General features: G+C 36.6%; 1 protein-coding gene across 1 annotated transcript; it reads left to right on the top strand.

The window, feature by feature from the left end:
* Nucleotides 1–3: 3 nt before the first annotated feature.
* LOC141658746 (uncharacterized) lies at nt 4–1,462 on the top strand. The gene is made up of 2 exons (XM_074465599.1): nt 4–703; nt 1,255–1,462. The coding sequence occupies exons 1-2, from the start codon at nt 302–304 to the stop codon at nt 1,273–1,275; spliced, it is 423 nt and encodes a 140-aa protein (XP_074321700.1). The 5' UTR covers nt 4–301; the 3' UTR covers nt 1,276–1,462.
* The last annotated feature ends 13,849 nt before the right edge of the window (nt 1,463–15,311 follow it).

The raw sequence follows: 15,311 nt of genomic DNA, 5'->3' as shown, positions 1-15,311 counted from the left end.
GGGTTTGACAACAGTAGGGGCGGTGGAGTATCATGACGTTCGTGATGGACTCAAGCACAGGAGCTTCCGAGTTGAATTTAACACCAAAACTAACGAGAGCAAATGTGCATGTAAGCTGTTTGAGAGGCATGGCATTGTTTGTCGCCATATACTTTGGGTGTGGAATGGTAGGCAGGTCCACAGGATACCTGACCCTTATGTCCTTGCTCGATGGACAAAGAAATCATACAGGCCAGTTGTCCGAGATGAAAATGGAAAGGTGATAGAAGAGATTGATGAGGCTGACATCAAGAAAGCTGAGATGTCAAAGGTTTGGTCTGAGATTTATGCAACTGTCGGGGTGATGGACAGTTATGCTACTGTTAAACACATGAAGCAACTGCAGAAAATCCTGACACAGTTCAGGGTGAACATCACAGGACCAACTGAACCGAAGACTAAAAACCAGGAAATCGAGGCTCTTCTAGGCATCACAGCTTCAAATGACATTGACCTTCGACCGCCAAACAAGGCCAAGAATAAGGGCAGTGGCAAAAGATTAAGGTCCTCCAAAGAAAAGGCCAAAACCAAGCAACAAAAGAGGAAGCGAAGATGCGGTAACTGCAAGAAGTGGGTGAACCACAACAGTAGAACTTGTACTCTTCCATTTGCTGAAAGTCCCCCTTCTGATGACGAAGATGAAGAAGAATCAGAAACTGAAGAGGTATGAATCTGGACTAATACTCTCCTATTGTTCTAATGTTATCCTCTTATTCTACTGTTATTCCCCTATTATTCCTGTGTTACTCTGCTATTCTGCTGCTGTTGTGTTATTCTACTGCTATTCTGCTATTAATGTGTTGTTATTCTACTGCTGTTAATGTTATTCCACTGCTATTCTGCTATTAATGTAGCTTCTAAAATACTAAGCAAAAATTGCAGCAATATAAATCAGATGCATGAACTACCAAAAATTGCAGGAATATGTTACCCTTTTATTCTACTGTTATTCCCCTATTATTCCTGTGTTACTCTGCTATTCTGCTGCTGTTGTGTTATTCTACTGCTATTGTGCTATTAATGTGTTGTTATTTTTGGATACAAAATGGATATTCTTGGTGGAAATGGATAGTGTCTGCAATAACAGCAGAGTAGCTGCTAAATTTAGATTACTGCTATTCTGCTATTAATGTGTTGTTATTCTACTGCTATCAATGTTATTCTACTGCTATTCTGCTATTAATGTAGCTGCTAAATACTAAGCAAAAATTGCAGGAATATGAATCAGATGCATGAACTAACAAAGACAAAAGAGACACAAAAGACAGCGGCTACGATGAAGACCTCGCCTAAAAATGTCAAACACTTTTACTATTTGTCATTGTTCGAATTACATTTTAACCTAAAATGTATCTTCTAGATAATAAAGTGAGACCTACATTATATGAGAATTAATACTAGTTACTTTAATTTTTTTTGTTAATATTATCTGACTGTTTTTTTCACAAACCAACCACAAAAATAAAACTGCAAATTACACACTACAATAACAGTTGAATAATAACAGCTTAGTAATATTTATAAAAAGCAGTTCCACTTTTCAGTTTTTATTAAAAACAGTTACCTAACCTAATCTACTATAATTACAGGAAAACTGTTTGTATTTCCCAACCCCTATAAATATTTTATTGCGTGGTTTTTTGAGAAAAAAAAAACACACACACCGAATAAGTACAGTAAAACCGTTTGTATTCAAGAAAAACTCGCATCTCCTCCGCAAAAAGGTAATTTCTTATCTTTTTTTTTTTTTTTGTTGGTAGACAGTTAATTACTTATCTTCCTATACTTTATTACGTAAAAACCGATTCTATTCCCCAAGCCCCTATAAATTACTGCTACTTCGAGGTAAAAAAACAAACACACACACTGAAAAAGTCCATTCCAAAAAAAAACTTTATCTCCTCTGCATAAAGGTAATTTCTTATCTTCCTATTCTTTATTTTTCTCTCATGTTTATTTTTCATATCTGTCAACACTCTTCTCTATGCTGCAAAAAAGGTAATTCTCTTTCTTATGCTTTGGTTTGCTTTTAATTTGGTTCAAAAATTTTAAACATCTTTTTATAATGCAAAAAGTTTCATACTTCCAATCTTTGCAGGATGAGTGATGTAACTGACGATAGCCGAAGGTCCCCGACAAGGCAGGAAATCGATGAAGCCAAACGGACGATAGAGTCCCTCACGATAGAGTTGATTGACACAAGGACAAATTTAGAGGCAGCAGAAACCCGTGAAGAGGCCTTAATAAGAGAGGTCGACAAATGTAAAGGCACAATTGAAGGTTCTTGAACTTCAAAATGAACGTATGCGTAGACAAGTTAAAGGAAAAGAAAAATAGGAACTACACGGAAGCCGACATGGACAATCAATTCATTGCTGGTGTGAATGCTCAAGAAGTATTACACCGAAGCCGATATTTCAATCTCTCGGCCATTGGACACCGATTTCCAAAGCCATGGAACTAATGGAAGCGTACAAAAACCCTTTTGAGGATGAGTCGGTGGAAGTTGAGAGCACTGTCCAAGGACCGATGGCGCAAAGGCGTCGAGAATAGAATAAAGATATAAAAATCTAACGATGATGGTCCAGGGCTGCTGCTTTTAAATATGTTTAAAATATTATATTGCTTTAGAAATAATGGCTTTAATATTTTAGAACGTTAATGTTTATTATGTAAGTACTATCTTTAAGTGCTATTTAAAACTATTTCTAAGTAATGTTGGAATAACAGAAGTCTTTGCCAGAATAATAGTGCAATAACAGCATAATAACTGCTAATTATGCGGAGTAATACTGCAATAACAGCAGAATAATGGTAGAATAACAGTGTAACAAAAGCAGTCTAAACCACTGCTTTTACAGTTGACTAAATTTACACTTGAATAAAAATGAATAGTTTTGACAAAATAATGCTGGACTAACAGTGTAATAACAGCAGAATAAACTAGTTATGCGGAATAATAGTGTAATAACAGAAGAATAACGGTGCAATAACAATAGAATCGCAGCTGAGAAAAAACAGCCATTGGCAGTTGAATAGAAAATGCATATTCTTCGTAGAAATTGGATAGAATTTGTAAAACTTAATTAAACTAGTGGAATAACAGCAGAATAAGTGTAGACTAATAGTACAATAACAGCAGAGTAGCTGCTTAATATGCGGAGTAATACTGCAATGTTGAGAATAATGGTAGAATAACACTGCAAAAACGCATCCTAAACCACCGTTTTTACACTTGACTAAATTTACACTTGAATAGAAATGGATAGTGTTTCTAGAAAACAAAGGTAATAAGAAAGCTTAATTAGACTAAAAATCAGAGACTAATTGTGCAATAACAAGACAACAAACCGCTCATTATCCCGAATAACAGTGAGAATAACAAAGTGGGATTAGAGTAAAAATGGATGGTGTTTGAAAAAGTACAAGGAATATCAAAACTCAATTAAAATTAGAGTACACATCGGAATAACACTAGAGTAATACGGGAATAACAAAGACAATAAACTAGTAATTATACATAATAACTGCAATAACAAAGACACTAATAGTCTAACAACACAGTTTACACCAACTTAGTCCGACTTCCTGGATACACAACATCCAAAGGTCGCATTCATGACGATGCCTCGACTCTTCACTACCAAAGCAGATGATTGGGGTTGCACTTCGGCGGGGCACTTCTCGGCAACTTGTTCCTTCTGCGGCCAAACCAACGTCTTCGGCCTTCCAGTCTCACAAGCCTTCACTTTGTCAAGAACTGCTCGCCTATGAAGATTAATATCCGCCAAGATCAGGGAAGCCGACATTTCAACACAGAAGCTTCGACGAGCAATCTTGCTGTGAAGATTGCACTCAAACACGCTTCCACCATATTCCGCCATCGTGTATAAAGAAGAAACACCCCGACTCCGAATTCAGCAGTTCCTTCTTTTTCCATTTAAAAGGCACATCAACAATTTCGAAATTGCGGCAATCTTCACCCTTCAGAACATTATGACCCTCCATAAAAACACGCATATAGTTTGCCACAATCTCGGCCAATCTTCTGTAATCGGCTATTTGCTTGGAATCGTGAGTCATGTTGTCCAAAATATCAATCGATTCATTCAAAAAGTTGATGCAGAAACAAGAGTAGTGATCATTGTACAGAATCGGCACAAACACAAGGTCGGAGTTCAGACGACATCTTCCATTGCAGGAATCGTAAAACACATTCCAGAATGCCAACAGCTTATTACCCGGACCGTCAAGAGGACTTGAGGAATCAAAGTTCTCTAAGAGTGAATAAAGAGGATCCTACAAAAAGAGAAAGCATAAACAACCAAAAATAGTGCACAAGTGTTAACTTTATATCAATACTTGTGAGTCAATCTGTAGGTAATAACGCAAAATAGCAAAGGAAAAAACTAAAATACCATATGACGAACTCCGAAAAACATTGAGCTTGGTGCTGAGCGTTCCTCAAACTCCAACGAATTCAAAAGAACCGACCAAACATCAACTACTCTTGTTGACATCATACTAGCTGCATCTACAAGGGAAACAATATCCCCCTTGTCCAAAAACACGCCGACGTCGTCGCTGTACAACACTAACAGCTCCCTGCATTCACAAAAAATAACATATGATGAGAACAGTGGGATTACAGTGGTATAACAGCAGAATAACAGTTCAATAACAGAACAATAACAGCGAAATAATAGCGGTATAACAGCAGAATAACAAAACGGGATTGACAGTGGGATTACAGTGGACCAACAGCGGAATAATAGTGGTATAACAGGTCAATAACAGCAGAATAACAAAGGGGCCTAACAGTGAAATTAGACGGCTCGCTAGGTTGATAAAAATAACAAGACATAATAGCAGATTAACAGCAGACTAACAGTGGGAAACAGAAAGACTAACTGAACAGAAACACCACAATCAAAGAAATGAAAATCGACACATACTCGTCTGTCAACTGAGCGTCTTCACGAAGAACAAAGTCCACCACTTGCTTCCGCACCTTCAGCATCTTAGAGAACTGTTTTTTGTTCTTCCGAAACAAATCCGACACCGCAACAAACCTACTGTCGTCTGGCCCGCAATCCATAGAGCAACCTGACCCGTCGTGCCCCGCCCTACCCCTTTACGACTACCCAAAGCCGATGTGGACTCACGGGGCTATCCACACCCCCGCTTCCCACTTGACTACTGGCGTAGGGGTCTTTCTAGAGAATTTAGGGCCGTCAATGACAGTAGGAGAAGCGACGGGCTCGTCAACAGGTCGCGACGTCTTAACCTTCTTACCAACAGTTTTCACCTCACGGAACCACGACGTTTCTTACCGCTTTGAGAAGCCCTCTTTTTCGCATCCTCAATACGCCGTCTCTCTTCAAGCACGCTCAGGGTTTCCTTTCTTGTCTTGTTCAACTCCTCCAAACTTTTCAACAAATCTTCCCTGGACTCGTTCATATCAGACAGCGCCAACAAGGCAACGATCTCAGCGCGGTAGAGGGCTCTTGAATCAGAATTACCCAAGTCACAATCAAAAACAGTTCCACGGTAAAAGAGCATGTGCAACATCGTATATACACCGCAGTCCAAATTTTCAATCTCAGCCGTTTGCCAGGTAAAAGGGACGTTGACAATTTTATAATCTTTAACCTCCCCACCTCGGGCAACTCCTTTGTGGACCAGGAAATCAGACATCAAGTTCACCTTTTTTTTAAAAAAGGAAAAAGAAAACATAATTACTAACAATACTTAAACAAAACTAGGCTAAACACCAAGAGAAAATTAAAACACAATAAATGACTTACAGCAGTTTGACAATACAACAAACGTACACACGCCTGTTGATCATCAGCAAACATCGCCTCTTGAAATACATTATCAAGATATTCAACCCTCTTCGAAATGAAATTGATGCACAAACAGCTAAAGTGCTCATGCAAAAGAATTGGGATGAAAATCTGGGAAAATATTTGGCCAAAAAGAAATTGTTACTAATTATGTGGTTCTTTTTAAAAAAGCAGAAACACATCGAATAACAAAGAGAGTAATAGTAGGCTAACAGTAGAATAGTAGTAGAAAACACACAAAGTACAGAAAACATACCATATCAGAAGTAAGATCACACTCTCTCTTGTTGTTATTGACAAAGACAGTAAATGACAATTTGACTTCCGCACATAAATCACTCCTGGAAGCCTTATCATCTTTCGACGGCATACAAAGTCGCCGCAATGGATACTAAACAAGAAGTGGAGAAAAGAGTTGAAACGTGATCCAAACATGAAAAATAAAGTAAAAGAAAAGATAAGATAGAATAACTAACCGTTGCACCCATCCCAAAGAAAAGTCGACTTGGGCTTCCTCTTATACAAGTATCATTGGAAAGAGGGACCACCAAAAAGCACAACACCAAGCATTATCATTGAATGGAACCATCGATTCCATATCCTCACGATTCAGGTAAGTGTCCACACCCCAAGTGACAAGATTATCCCTTCAAAACCGAATAAAAAGGCAAAATAAGAGTCACATGAATATATTTTTGAAGAACAAAAAGCAGTATAATATATTAAACAGAAAGCCGAAAATTTTTACAATAAAAACAAGCTCTTACCCTTGCGAAAGGTTATGATCATTCAAGAAGCAGTAGTCTGCAACCTCTTTCCGCTTGGATAGCATTGGGTTGAAAACATGACCCATCGTTATCATTGATTTTGACAGGACAACTAGCTCAGGATCCACAGGACCACAATCATAGCTGCATCCGAAATTCTGAGGCACAACAGACAACAGTAGCTCCTCATGTGCAGCAGAGTGCAGCAAATAACTTGTACACATAGTAGGAGCATTCAACCCAAAGAACGCCATTGTCCTCGGGACAGCCTCACCAACAACAAGACCGCCCTCCGACACAACCCGGAATCCTGTTTATCGATTTATCTATCTCGACGCGCCCCAAGCAACAAGTCTGCATGACAAGACATCACCACATCCGCTACCTCCTCTTCTGCAGTCACGAATGCTTCACTGCCAATTTGAGTGGAATGCTGAGTGTCATTACGCGATGGAATGTCAGCACGGGTATCCGTCACCTCCATCTCGTGCAAACAAGCATCGGCCTTTGGAATTTCGGTTGCTTGAACCTCTACGGTGGACACTCAACAAGATTAGCCACCTCCTCTGGCGGATTATCAACAAGATAGTCTTCAACTTGAATGTTAACGTACTCCACATCATTGTTAACATCCTCCACGCCAATGCTAATATCCCCAACATCAACTACTTTCTCACCGACATCAGCTGGCTCTCCATAACGAAACTGAATGTCAGCACAGATATCCGTCGTAATAGAATCTAAACCGAGTGGTGACAATTGTGGAGTCCCCACCTTTGCACTTTGTTGAATGACGGGACTATGTTCAACACCCTTCTTTTCAGCTACACCCTTCTTTTCAGATATAGTGGCCGCACATCCGACGACCCGACACACTCCTCATAGAATTGAGAAAACAGGTTAAATGATGGGGTTCAATGATGACATCTTCATGTCTAGCTTTTTTGGAAGCTGGTTCTTCAGAACAGATTGATCGCGATTTATTGGCCGCTTGCATAGCCAATACATGCTTTACCGTTAAATTCACGGATAACTTGATCCGTGAAGAAAGATGGGGTGGCAACCAAATTCTCGGACCCTTCACAACCAACTTTTTTCGATTTGTTTGTTTGTGCTTTCTTTAGCAAACTCGTCGGGTTACTTGGTGGGCAACTTAGCAAGCAGGTGCTTGACCCATAGCCTGGTCTTCTCGCATCATCTTCGACTTTATAAGTTCCGCCTGTTCCAAGTATCTCGGCGACATAAAAACGAGAGTCCTCTCATTAAGAAGTATAAGTTGATGAACATCCTGTCAAGTTAAAATCCCAAAATTTTACTTAAAACAGTAAAATAATAGTAGAATAACAGAGGAATAATAGTACACTAACAGCAAAATAGATAACAATGGATTAATAGTAGAATGACAGTGAAGTAATAAAATAACAAAGGAATAAAGACACTAACAAAGAGAATAAATAACAAAGTGGAGTAGTAGTAGAATAACAAGAGAATAACGGTAAAGAACACTTGGAATGAAAATTAGAATAATAAAGTGGAATGACAAGAGGAAAACCGAGGAATAACGGTGGAATAATAGTAAAATAATAGCAAAGATGAAAACTAATGCTCGAGGACAATATGAGAATAACATTTTAGAATGATTCGTTTAAAAACAATCAAACAGATGCTTACGTCGACCGCTGCGGACTGTACTTGCTCATCCGTAAGAATATCATCAGTAGATCCGAACAAGACATCGACGTTGAGTACGTTGACCCGAGCCAACGATGTTTGGGCGAGACAATGGGAAAGCAATGTCCGAACGCTCCCCTGCCCGAGCACCAGCACCGCCTCACGCCGCAACCTCTCATTGAAAGACTTAAAATCCCAATGTTTAATGAGCGGTAACTCATTATTCACCTGATCACCGCTAAAGAAATAACGGTGAAAATAGGTGATAGCCAACAGCACTACACTACAACGAATATTTCTCCTCCCGATAAGGGCTTCACGTACAGAAGTCACCAAGTCTGAGAAGACAAACTGACACCAATTAAGTTCCTTGATCCTAGAAACATCTTCCACAGCGCTTAGAAGTCTAAGATCAAGCACATAACCCGACACAGGAGCAAGGAAACACGACATGGCAAGCAGAACAAAAGTCTTCTTAAACTCATCGTCCGCAACCAGAGACTCTAGCAGGGTCTCCTGAACTTTGTTAAGTGGTATCCCACTTTTGTTATTGCCGATACCATACTTCTCCCGCCAAGCACGCTTCAAAGCTTCTCCTTCAGCGTCGGCAGAACCAGGAAATCCAGTAATAACCAAATCCACTTTCGCACCAGAATTTGGTAAACCAAACACATCGTGCACATCATCTGCAGTCAACTCGAACTTCTCCGTTTCAGATATTTCAAAATACTTCCCACTCCTAAAAGCATATACAAACTCCCGAAACATGACATGGGGGAGGGAAGAAAGCTTCAACTCAAGTAAACCCCCGAATCCCATCTCCCTAATGACCTCCTTCCCGCTCCTCGGTGAGGGCTTCAATAACTTTGAAAGAAAAGCAGCCGACAAAGACTAATAAATGGATCGGCACTGTCCACACAAAAGGGTGGAAAAAATAAACAATGCATTAAAACATTTAAGATGACATAAGCAAAAGCAGCAGAATAATAGCAAAATAACAGCAGAGCATCAAAAAATAACACGAAAAGTAACATATTAATAGCTAAATAACAGCAAAATAAAAGTAGAATAACAGTGGTACATACAAAGGATATTTCAAAGCAACTCCACCGAGGTTGCTTGCTACTTACCACAATTCCCTTCTCATGCTTAACTTTGCCACCCAACTTACTACTAGTCTTGGGTGGACTAGACGACAATTTCACAAGTTGGGTCTCGGCCTTTCGTTTGGTTTTTTTCGTGGGTGGTTCGGTTGTACATATTTCTTGACTACGAGTACTCCTTTCCGAGAAGCAAGTGCTCTTTGATGGAGATGTGACACGGGATTTGGATGGAGACGGACCCGGAGAATTTGATGATGACGGTTGAGTAGACTTTGATGAAGCGGTGGATTTGATTCTTAACTTCATTTTCTGCTTTACTATCCAGAAAATAAAGATAAGGATCACTTTCAATGATAAATAGCTATTCAGCTAGACTTTTTTAATAAGGACGCCCGAATGAGAGTACCGTAACACCAGAATAACAGAACACTAACAATTAGTATAACAAATAACAAGCGAATAAAAACACAAAAAGAACATGATGGATGTGTAAACAAAAACACGAAAGAGAATCAAAACAAAAGCCTCTTTGAATAAAGAGTCAAAGAGCTTTCAAAATTACATACACCTACATAAGCCTTCATAAAAACAAAATAACGTACTAAATTACAGCCAGGGAAGGTTTCGAATTACATAAAACCCAAAATACATTCTTCCCCACAAAAAGGAACCAAAATGTACTTCCAAAATACAAAGACATAACATAAAAAAAGTCGTCAACGTCAACAACATCGACTGACTTATAATACAATTGGTGAGCAAGATCATAAGCAGAAGGAAAGTCCCCGAAAAGTGCGTCAAAGTACTCGTGAATTAGACTCATCCGTTCAGATACGGTGTGCATCAAGGATCTTGTCATGATCGTATATATATCTTGGCAAGCATGCAACACCGCCTTTGATGGCTCACTTGCAAGCATATAGCACTTGCATCGTTTGGAAACCCTTTGTCGAGCCCCTTGACAAAATCTTAAAACCTTGATCGTGACTTGTTCTTAGAACTTTCATATATTCGGCGTGAACACCGGGCGAACTTTTATGAAATAGGAACATTTGTGACCATTTCTTACAAACAAGAGACATATTGCTCTTGTCCAAAGTAGTCTCTACATAATCGAAAACTCTTTCCATTAGGTCCTGGCTATTTAAAATCGCCGACATTGATTGATTACGACGACGAACTCGTACATTAACTTCAAAGCACTTTTCAGTCTTATCGTCCAATAACCATCCCAATTTTTTTTTCTTTTCAAAGAGCAAACTCGCTAGCAAATAACAATTTATCTTCATTCACTATATTTATTGCCCATCCCTCACAAACTAAGTCCATTAGTAATCTTGAAACCTACAAACAAACAAAGCCAAACAAACAAAACCACTAGAATAACAAAGAGAATAACAGAAAAGAATAACAAACAAATTAAACACAAAGAAAAACACTACAATGACCGCAACAAAGAGCCGCGTAATGACACCATACGACCAAATATAACGGCGGAATAATGTATAATCGAAAAATGAAGACAACACGAACAAACACAAAAACCCTAGAAAAACACATTAAACAATTACAACATGACAAATAACTTGACAACAAACTAAGCGATAGAATAACAGCGGAGTAACACAAAACTAAAGTCCAGAGAGAACATAGAACATGCGAATCACTTCAAAACTATAGAAAACTCAAAAATGCAAAGATAATAACGACATTAAAGTACTCGATTAAGTAAACCTAGCGATAATTACACTGAAAAACGAAGTAAAAAGCATACAAAAGCATGAAATTAAACAAAAATACAAAATAAAAGAGGAAAATGACATGAAATTACCTACAATAGGAAGGAAGACGATGAACGGCGAAGAGAAAACGAGAGAAAAAAGCGAAGGATACGAACAGTTGAAGAAGAATAACACAGGAATAATAGAAGAGAGAGGAACGCTTTGCAGTGGTGATAATTATATAAACGGTTAATGATAAATGTGGATAATTAATTAGAGAGAGAAATCGTTAGAGAGTAAATGAGGGAAAGAAAAGAGAGAGAGAAAAAAGAAAAAAAAAGAGAAAATAAACTAAATAACAATGCTTTTATATGACAACTAAGATTAATCTTGCCACTCATCTCTAATTTAAACTAATGGTGAGATTCACCCAACTCACAACTCACCATAAGAACCAAAAACACAAATCATCTTCTCTCTCTCTCTCTCTATATATATATATATATATATATATATATATATATATATATATATATATATATATATAGAGAGAGATATAGATAGATAGAGAGAGAGAGAGAGAGAGAGAGAGAGAGAGAGAGAAAGAGAGAGAGAGAGAGAAAGGATCAACTAAGACCACTTATATATTTGAGTCCATAAGTTCTATTATGAGCCATTGGATGGAGGGAGATGGAGGGATGAGATCAACCCCAAAAAAGTGTGTTTATAAGCTAATCTCACCATCTTTCTCCTCCTTCACTAATCCACTCTAATTAATCACTAATTTACTATATATTTGTTTTCCACTCATCCATTTCTCTTTCATCTTACACATTTCATTTCTCTCTTCTCTCAAACTCTAAAAAAAAACCCAAATAAATAAAAAAAACCCAAAAAATCCTAATAAATCAAAAAACTCAAATAAATCATTCATTCCTCTCTTCCTCATTCACCACCACCCACCACCACCCCACCCGACACCAACTAACCACCCACCATCCCCGCCGCCGCCGCCACCGCCGCTGAATTTTTTTTTTTTTTTTTTCTTTTGAACTCGTTTTTTTTTTTTTCGTTTTGTGTTAATTTGTATGTTTTGAGTTGTTTTTTCCATTCATTATTTTTTTTGTCTTTTATTTTATTTTAGTTGTCTTTTATTTTGTTAGTTCTCATTTTTTATTCATTTTATTAAATCTCTTCTTGTTATACGTTTTTTTTAAGATTTCGTGTTTTAATTTTTTTTTTGTGAGATACTTTTTTTTCATCTAAGACAAAAATGAACCAAAGTTATACAAAAATTGGACTAAAGTTATACAAAAAATTGGACTAAAGTTATACAAAAATGAACCAAAGTTATACAAAAATGAACCAAAGTTATACAAAAATGAACCAAAGTTATACAAATATGGATTAAAGTTATACAAATAAGGACTAAAGTTATACAAAAATGAACCAAAGTTATACAAATATGGACCAAAGTTATACAAATATGAACCAAAGTTATACAAAAATGGACTAAAGTTATACAAACATGAACCAAAGTTATACAAAAATAGACCAAAGTTATACAAAAAAAGACTAAAGTTATACAAAAATTGGACTAAAGTTATACAAAAAATTGGACTAAAGTTATACAAAAATGAACCAAAGTTATACAAAAATGAACCAAAGTTATACAAAAATGAATCAAATTTATACAAAAATGGACTAAAGTTATACAAAAATGGACTAAAGTTAGTCTATATTTGTATAACTTTAGTCCATTTTTGTATAACTTTGGTTCGTTTTTGTATAACTTTGGTTCATTTTTGTATAACTTTGGTTCATTTTTGTATAACTTTAGTCCATTTTTTGTATAACTTTGGTGCATTTTTGTATAACTCTGGTCGATTTTTGTATAACTTTGATTCATTTTTGTATAACTTTGGTTCATTTTTGTATAACTTTAGTCCAATTTTTTGTATAACTTTAGTCCATTTTTGTATAACTTTGGTTCATTTTTGTATAACTTTGGTTCATTTTTGTATAACTTTAGTCCATTATTGTATGACTTTAGTCCAATTTTTGTATAACTTTAGTCTTTTTTTGTATAACTTTGGTCTATTTTTGTATAACTTCAGTCCTTTTTTGTATAACTTTAGTCCATTTTTGTATAATTTTAGTCCTTATTTGAATAACTTTTGTCCTTATTTGTATAACTTCAATCATTTTTTGTATAATTGTAGTCCAAATTTGTATAACTTTAGTCCAAAATTGTATAACTTTAGTCCTTATTTGTATAACTTTAGTCCTTATTTGTATAACTTGGTCAAATTTGTGTAATTTTAGTCCAAAATTGTATAACTTTATTCCATAAGAGTATAACTTCAGTCATAAAATGTATAACTTTAGTCATAAAATGTATAACTTTAGTCGTAAATAATAAAAAAATCAAACAATAAAAAAAATAAAATCAAAACATAACACAAACCAAATAAAAAATAAAAACAAAAAACCAAAACAAAAAACAAAAACAAAAACAAAACAAAAAACAAAGAACAAAAACAAAAATAAAACAAAAAACAAAGAACAAGAAAAAACAAAAACGCAGTACACAAACAAAAAAACAAAGAACAAAACCAAAAAAAAATAGAAGGAGGAGGAAGGAAGGAAGGACGGTGGAGCAGGGGATGTTTGCGGGTTGGTGGTCGGATCTGAAAAACAAAAAAAGAAAGGAGAAGGGAGAGGCGGCAGAGAAGTGCGGCGGCGTCGGGTTGGCCGAGGGCGGCAAGAAGGCTGGGTTGGGGTAATGGAGAAAGGAAGGAGGGAGGCGTTGTGGTGGGTGGCGTCGGTTGTGGGTGGTTGTGTGTGTGGTGGGGGTGGGGGATGGCAGACGAGAGAGGGAGGGAGGGAGGTGTTTGAATATGGTGAATGGTGGTGGAGTAAAGGTGGTGGCGTCGGGTTTTGGTTTGTGGAGGGCGAGAGTGAATGAGGCTGGCCGTGGGGTTGTCGGCAGGAGGAAGGACGAAGGATCTGGTGGTGTTGGGTGGTGTTGGTTCTCGGTGGTGGTAGTGGGTCTGGTGAGGTGGAGGTGGCGGCATGGTGGTGTACGGCGGCCGAGAAGGAAGTTGTTCTTGTTTTTCTTTTTTTTTGGTTTTTTTTTTTGTTGGTTTTTTTTTTGTTGATTTGGTTTTTTTTTTTTTTTGAGAGAATGAGAGAAAGATGAGAGAGAATGAGTGTATGAGAGAAGTGTGAATGAATGAATAATGAGGAAGTGAGTTGGGAGATTAGAATGTTAATAGAGTTGTACAAAATTAGGTGGAGTTATACACAATTAGGGAAGGAGATTAGGGAGGGAGAATTGTGACCCTTCAATGAGATGTAATCTCATCCCTCCATCCCTTCCATCCAAGAAATTTCTTATAAGGACTTAGGGCCTTATATGGTATGATGAAGGTCTTATAAGTTAACCCTTCTCTCTCTCTCTCTCTCTCTATATATATATATATATATATATATATATATATATATATATATATATACACAAGGTACAAGTTTTTTTTTCGTTTTTTTTTTGTTTTTTTTTTTACCAAATTTCAGATACACTTTTGACTATCGTAGGTACACTTTTTTTACCAAAATTCTATATACACTTTTTGATAATGTAGATACAATTTCTTTTTTACCAAATCTCAGATACACTTTTGGCTATCGTAGGTACACTTTTAAACAGAATTCTATATACACTTTTTAATAATGTAGATACACTTTTTTTTTTTTTACCAAATCTCAGATACAATTTTGACTATCGTAGATACACTTTTTACATAAATTCTATATACACTTTTTAAGAAAGTAGATAAACTTTTTTCTACCCTAAGTACACTTTCTACTAGATTTTTTCTAATATATCTGATATTATAATTAACATATCTAATAACATTTTTAATGTTTCTAATAGATGGTACTTATTAGATACGTTAATTATAATATAACAATAATGATATGAAAGTAAATTTAAGATGTTTATTGATATCCAAAAACAAAAGACGTAACTATTACTCAAACAATGTGGAAATATGAAGCATTGAAATCATTTGACTTACCCAATTAAATGAATTGACCAACATTGACTCAAAATCTAGAAATCAATCCACTAGTTACTCGCTCAAAATCTAGAAATCA

The sequence above is a fragment of the Silene latifolia genome, chromosome 6 (assembly GCF_048544455.1).
Source record: "Silene latifolia isolate original U9 population chromosome 6, ASM4854445v1, whole genome shotgun sequence".
NCBI lineage: Eukaryota > Viridiplantae > Streptophyta > Magnoliopsida > Caryophyllales > Caryophyllaceae > Silene > Silene latifolia.
The sequence above is the reverse complement of the archived record's forward strand: the minus strand, read 5'-3'. Positions and strand labels throughout refer to the sequence as shown.

Excerpts from the sequence above, each read along its gene's own strand:
- LOC141658746 (XM_074465599.1), top strand. The coding sequence starts at position 302 with ATGTCAAAGGTTTGGTCTGAGATTTATGCAACTGTCGGGGTGATGGAC. Across the intron at positions 704-1,254 it reads AAGAATCAGAAACTGAAGAG|GAATATGAATCAGATGCATG; the intron begins GTATGAATCTGG and ends CAAAAATTGCAG.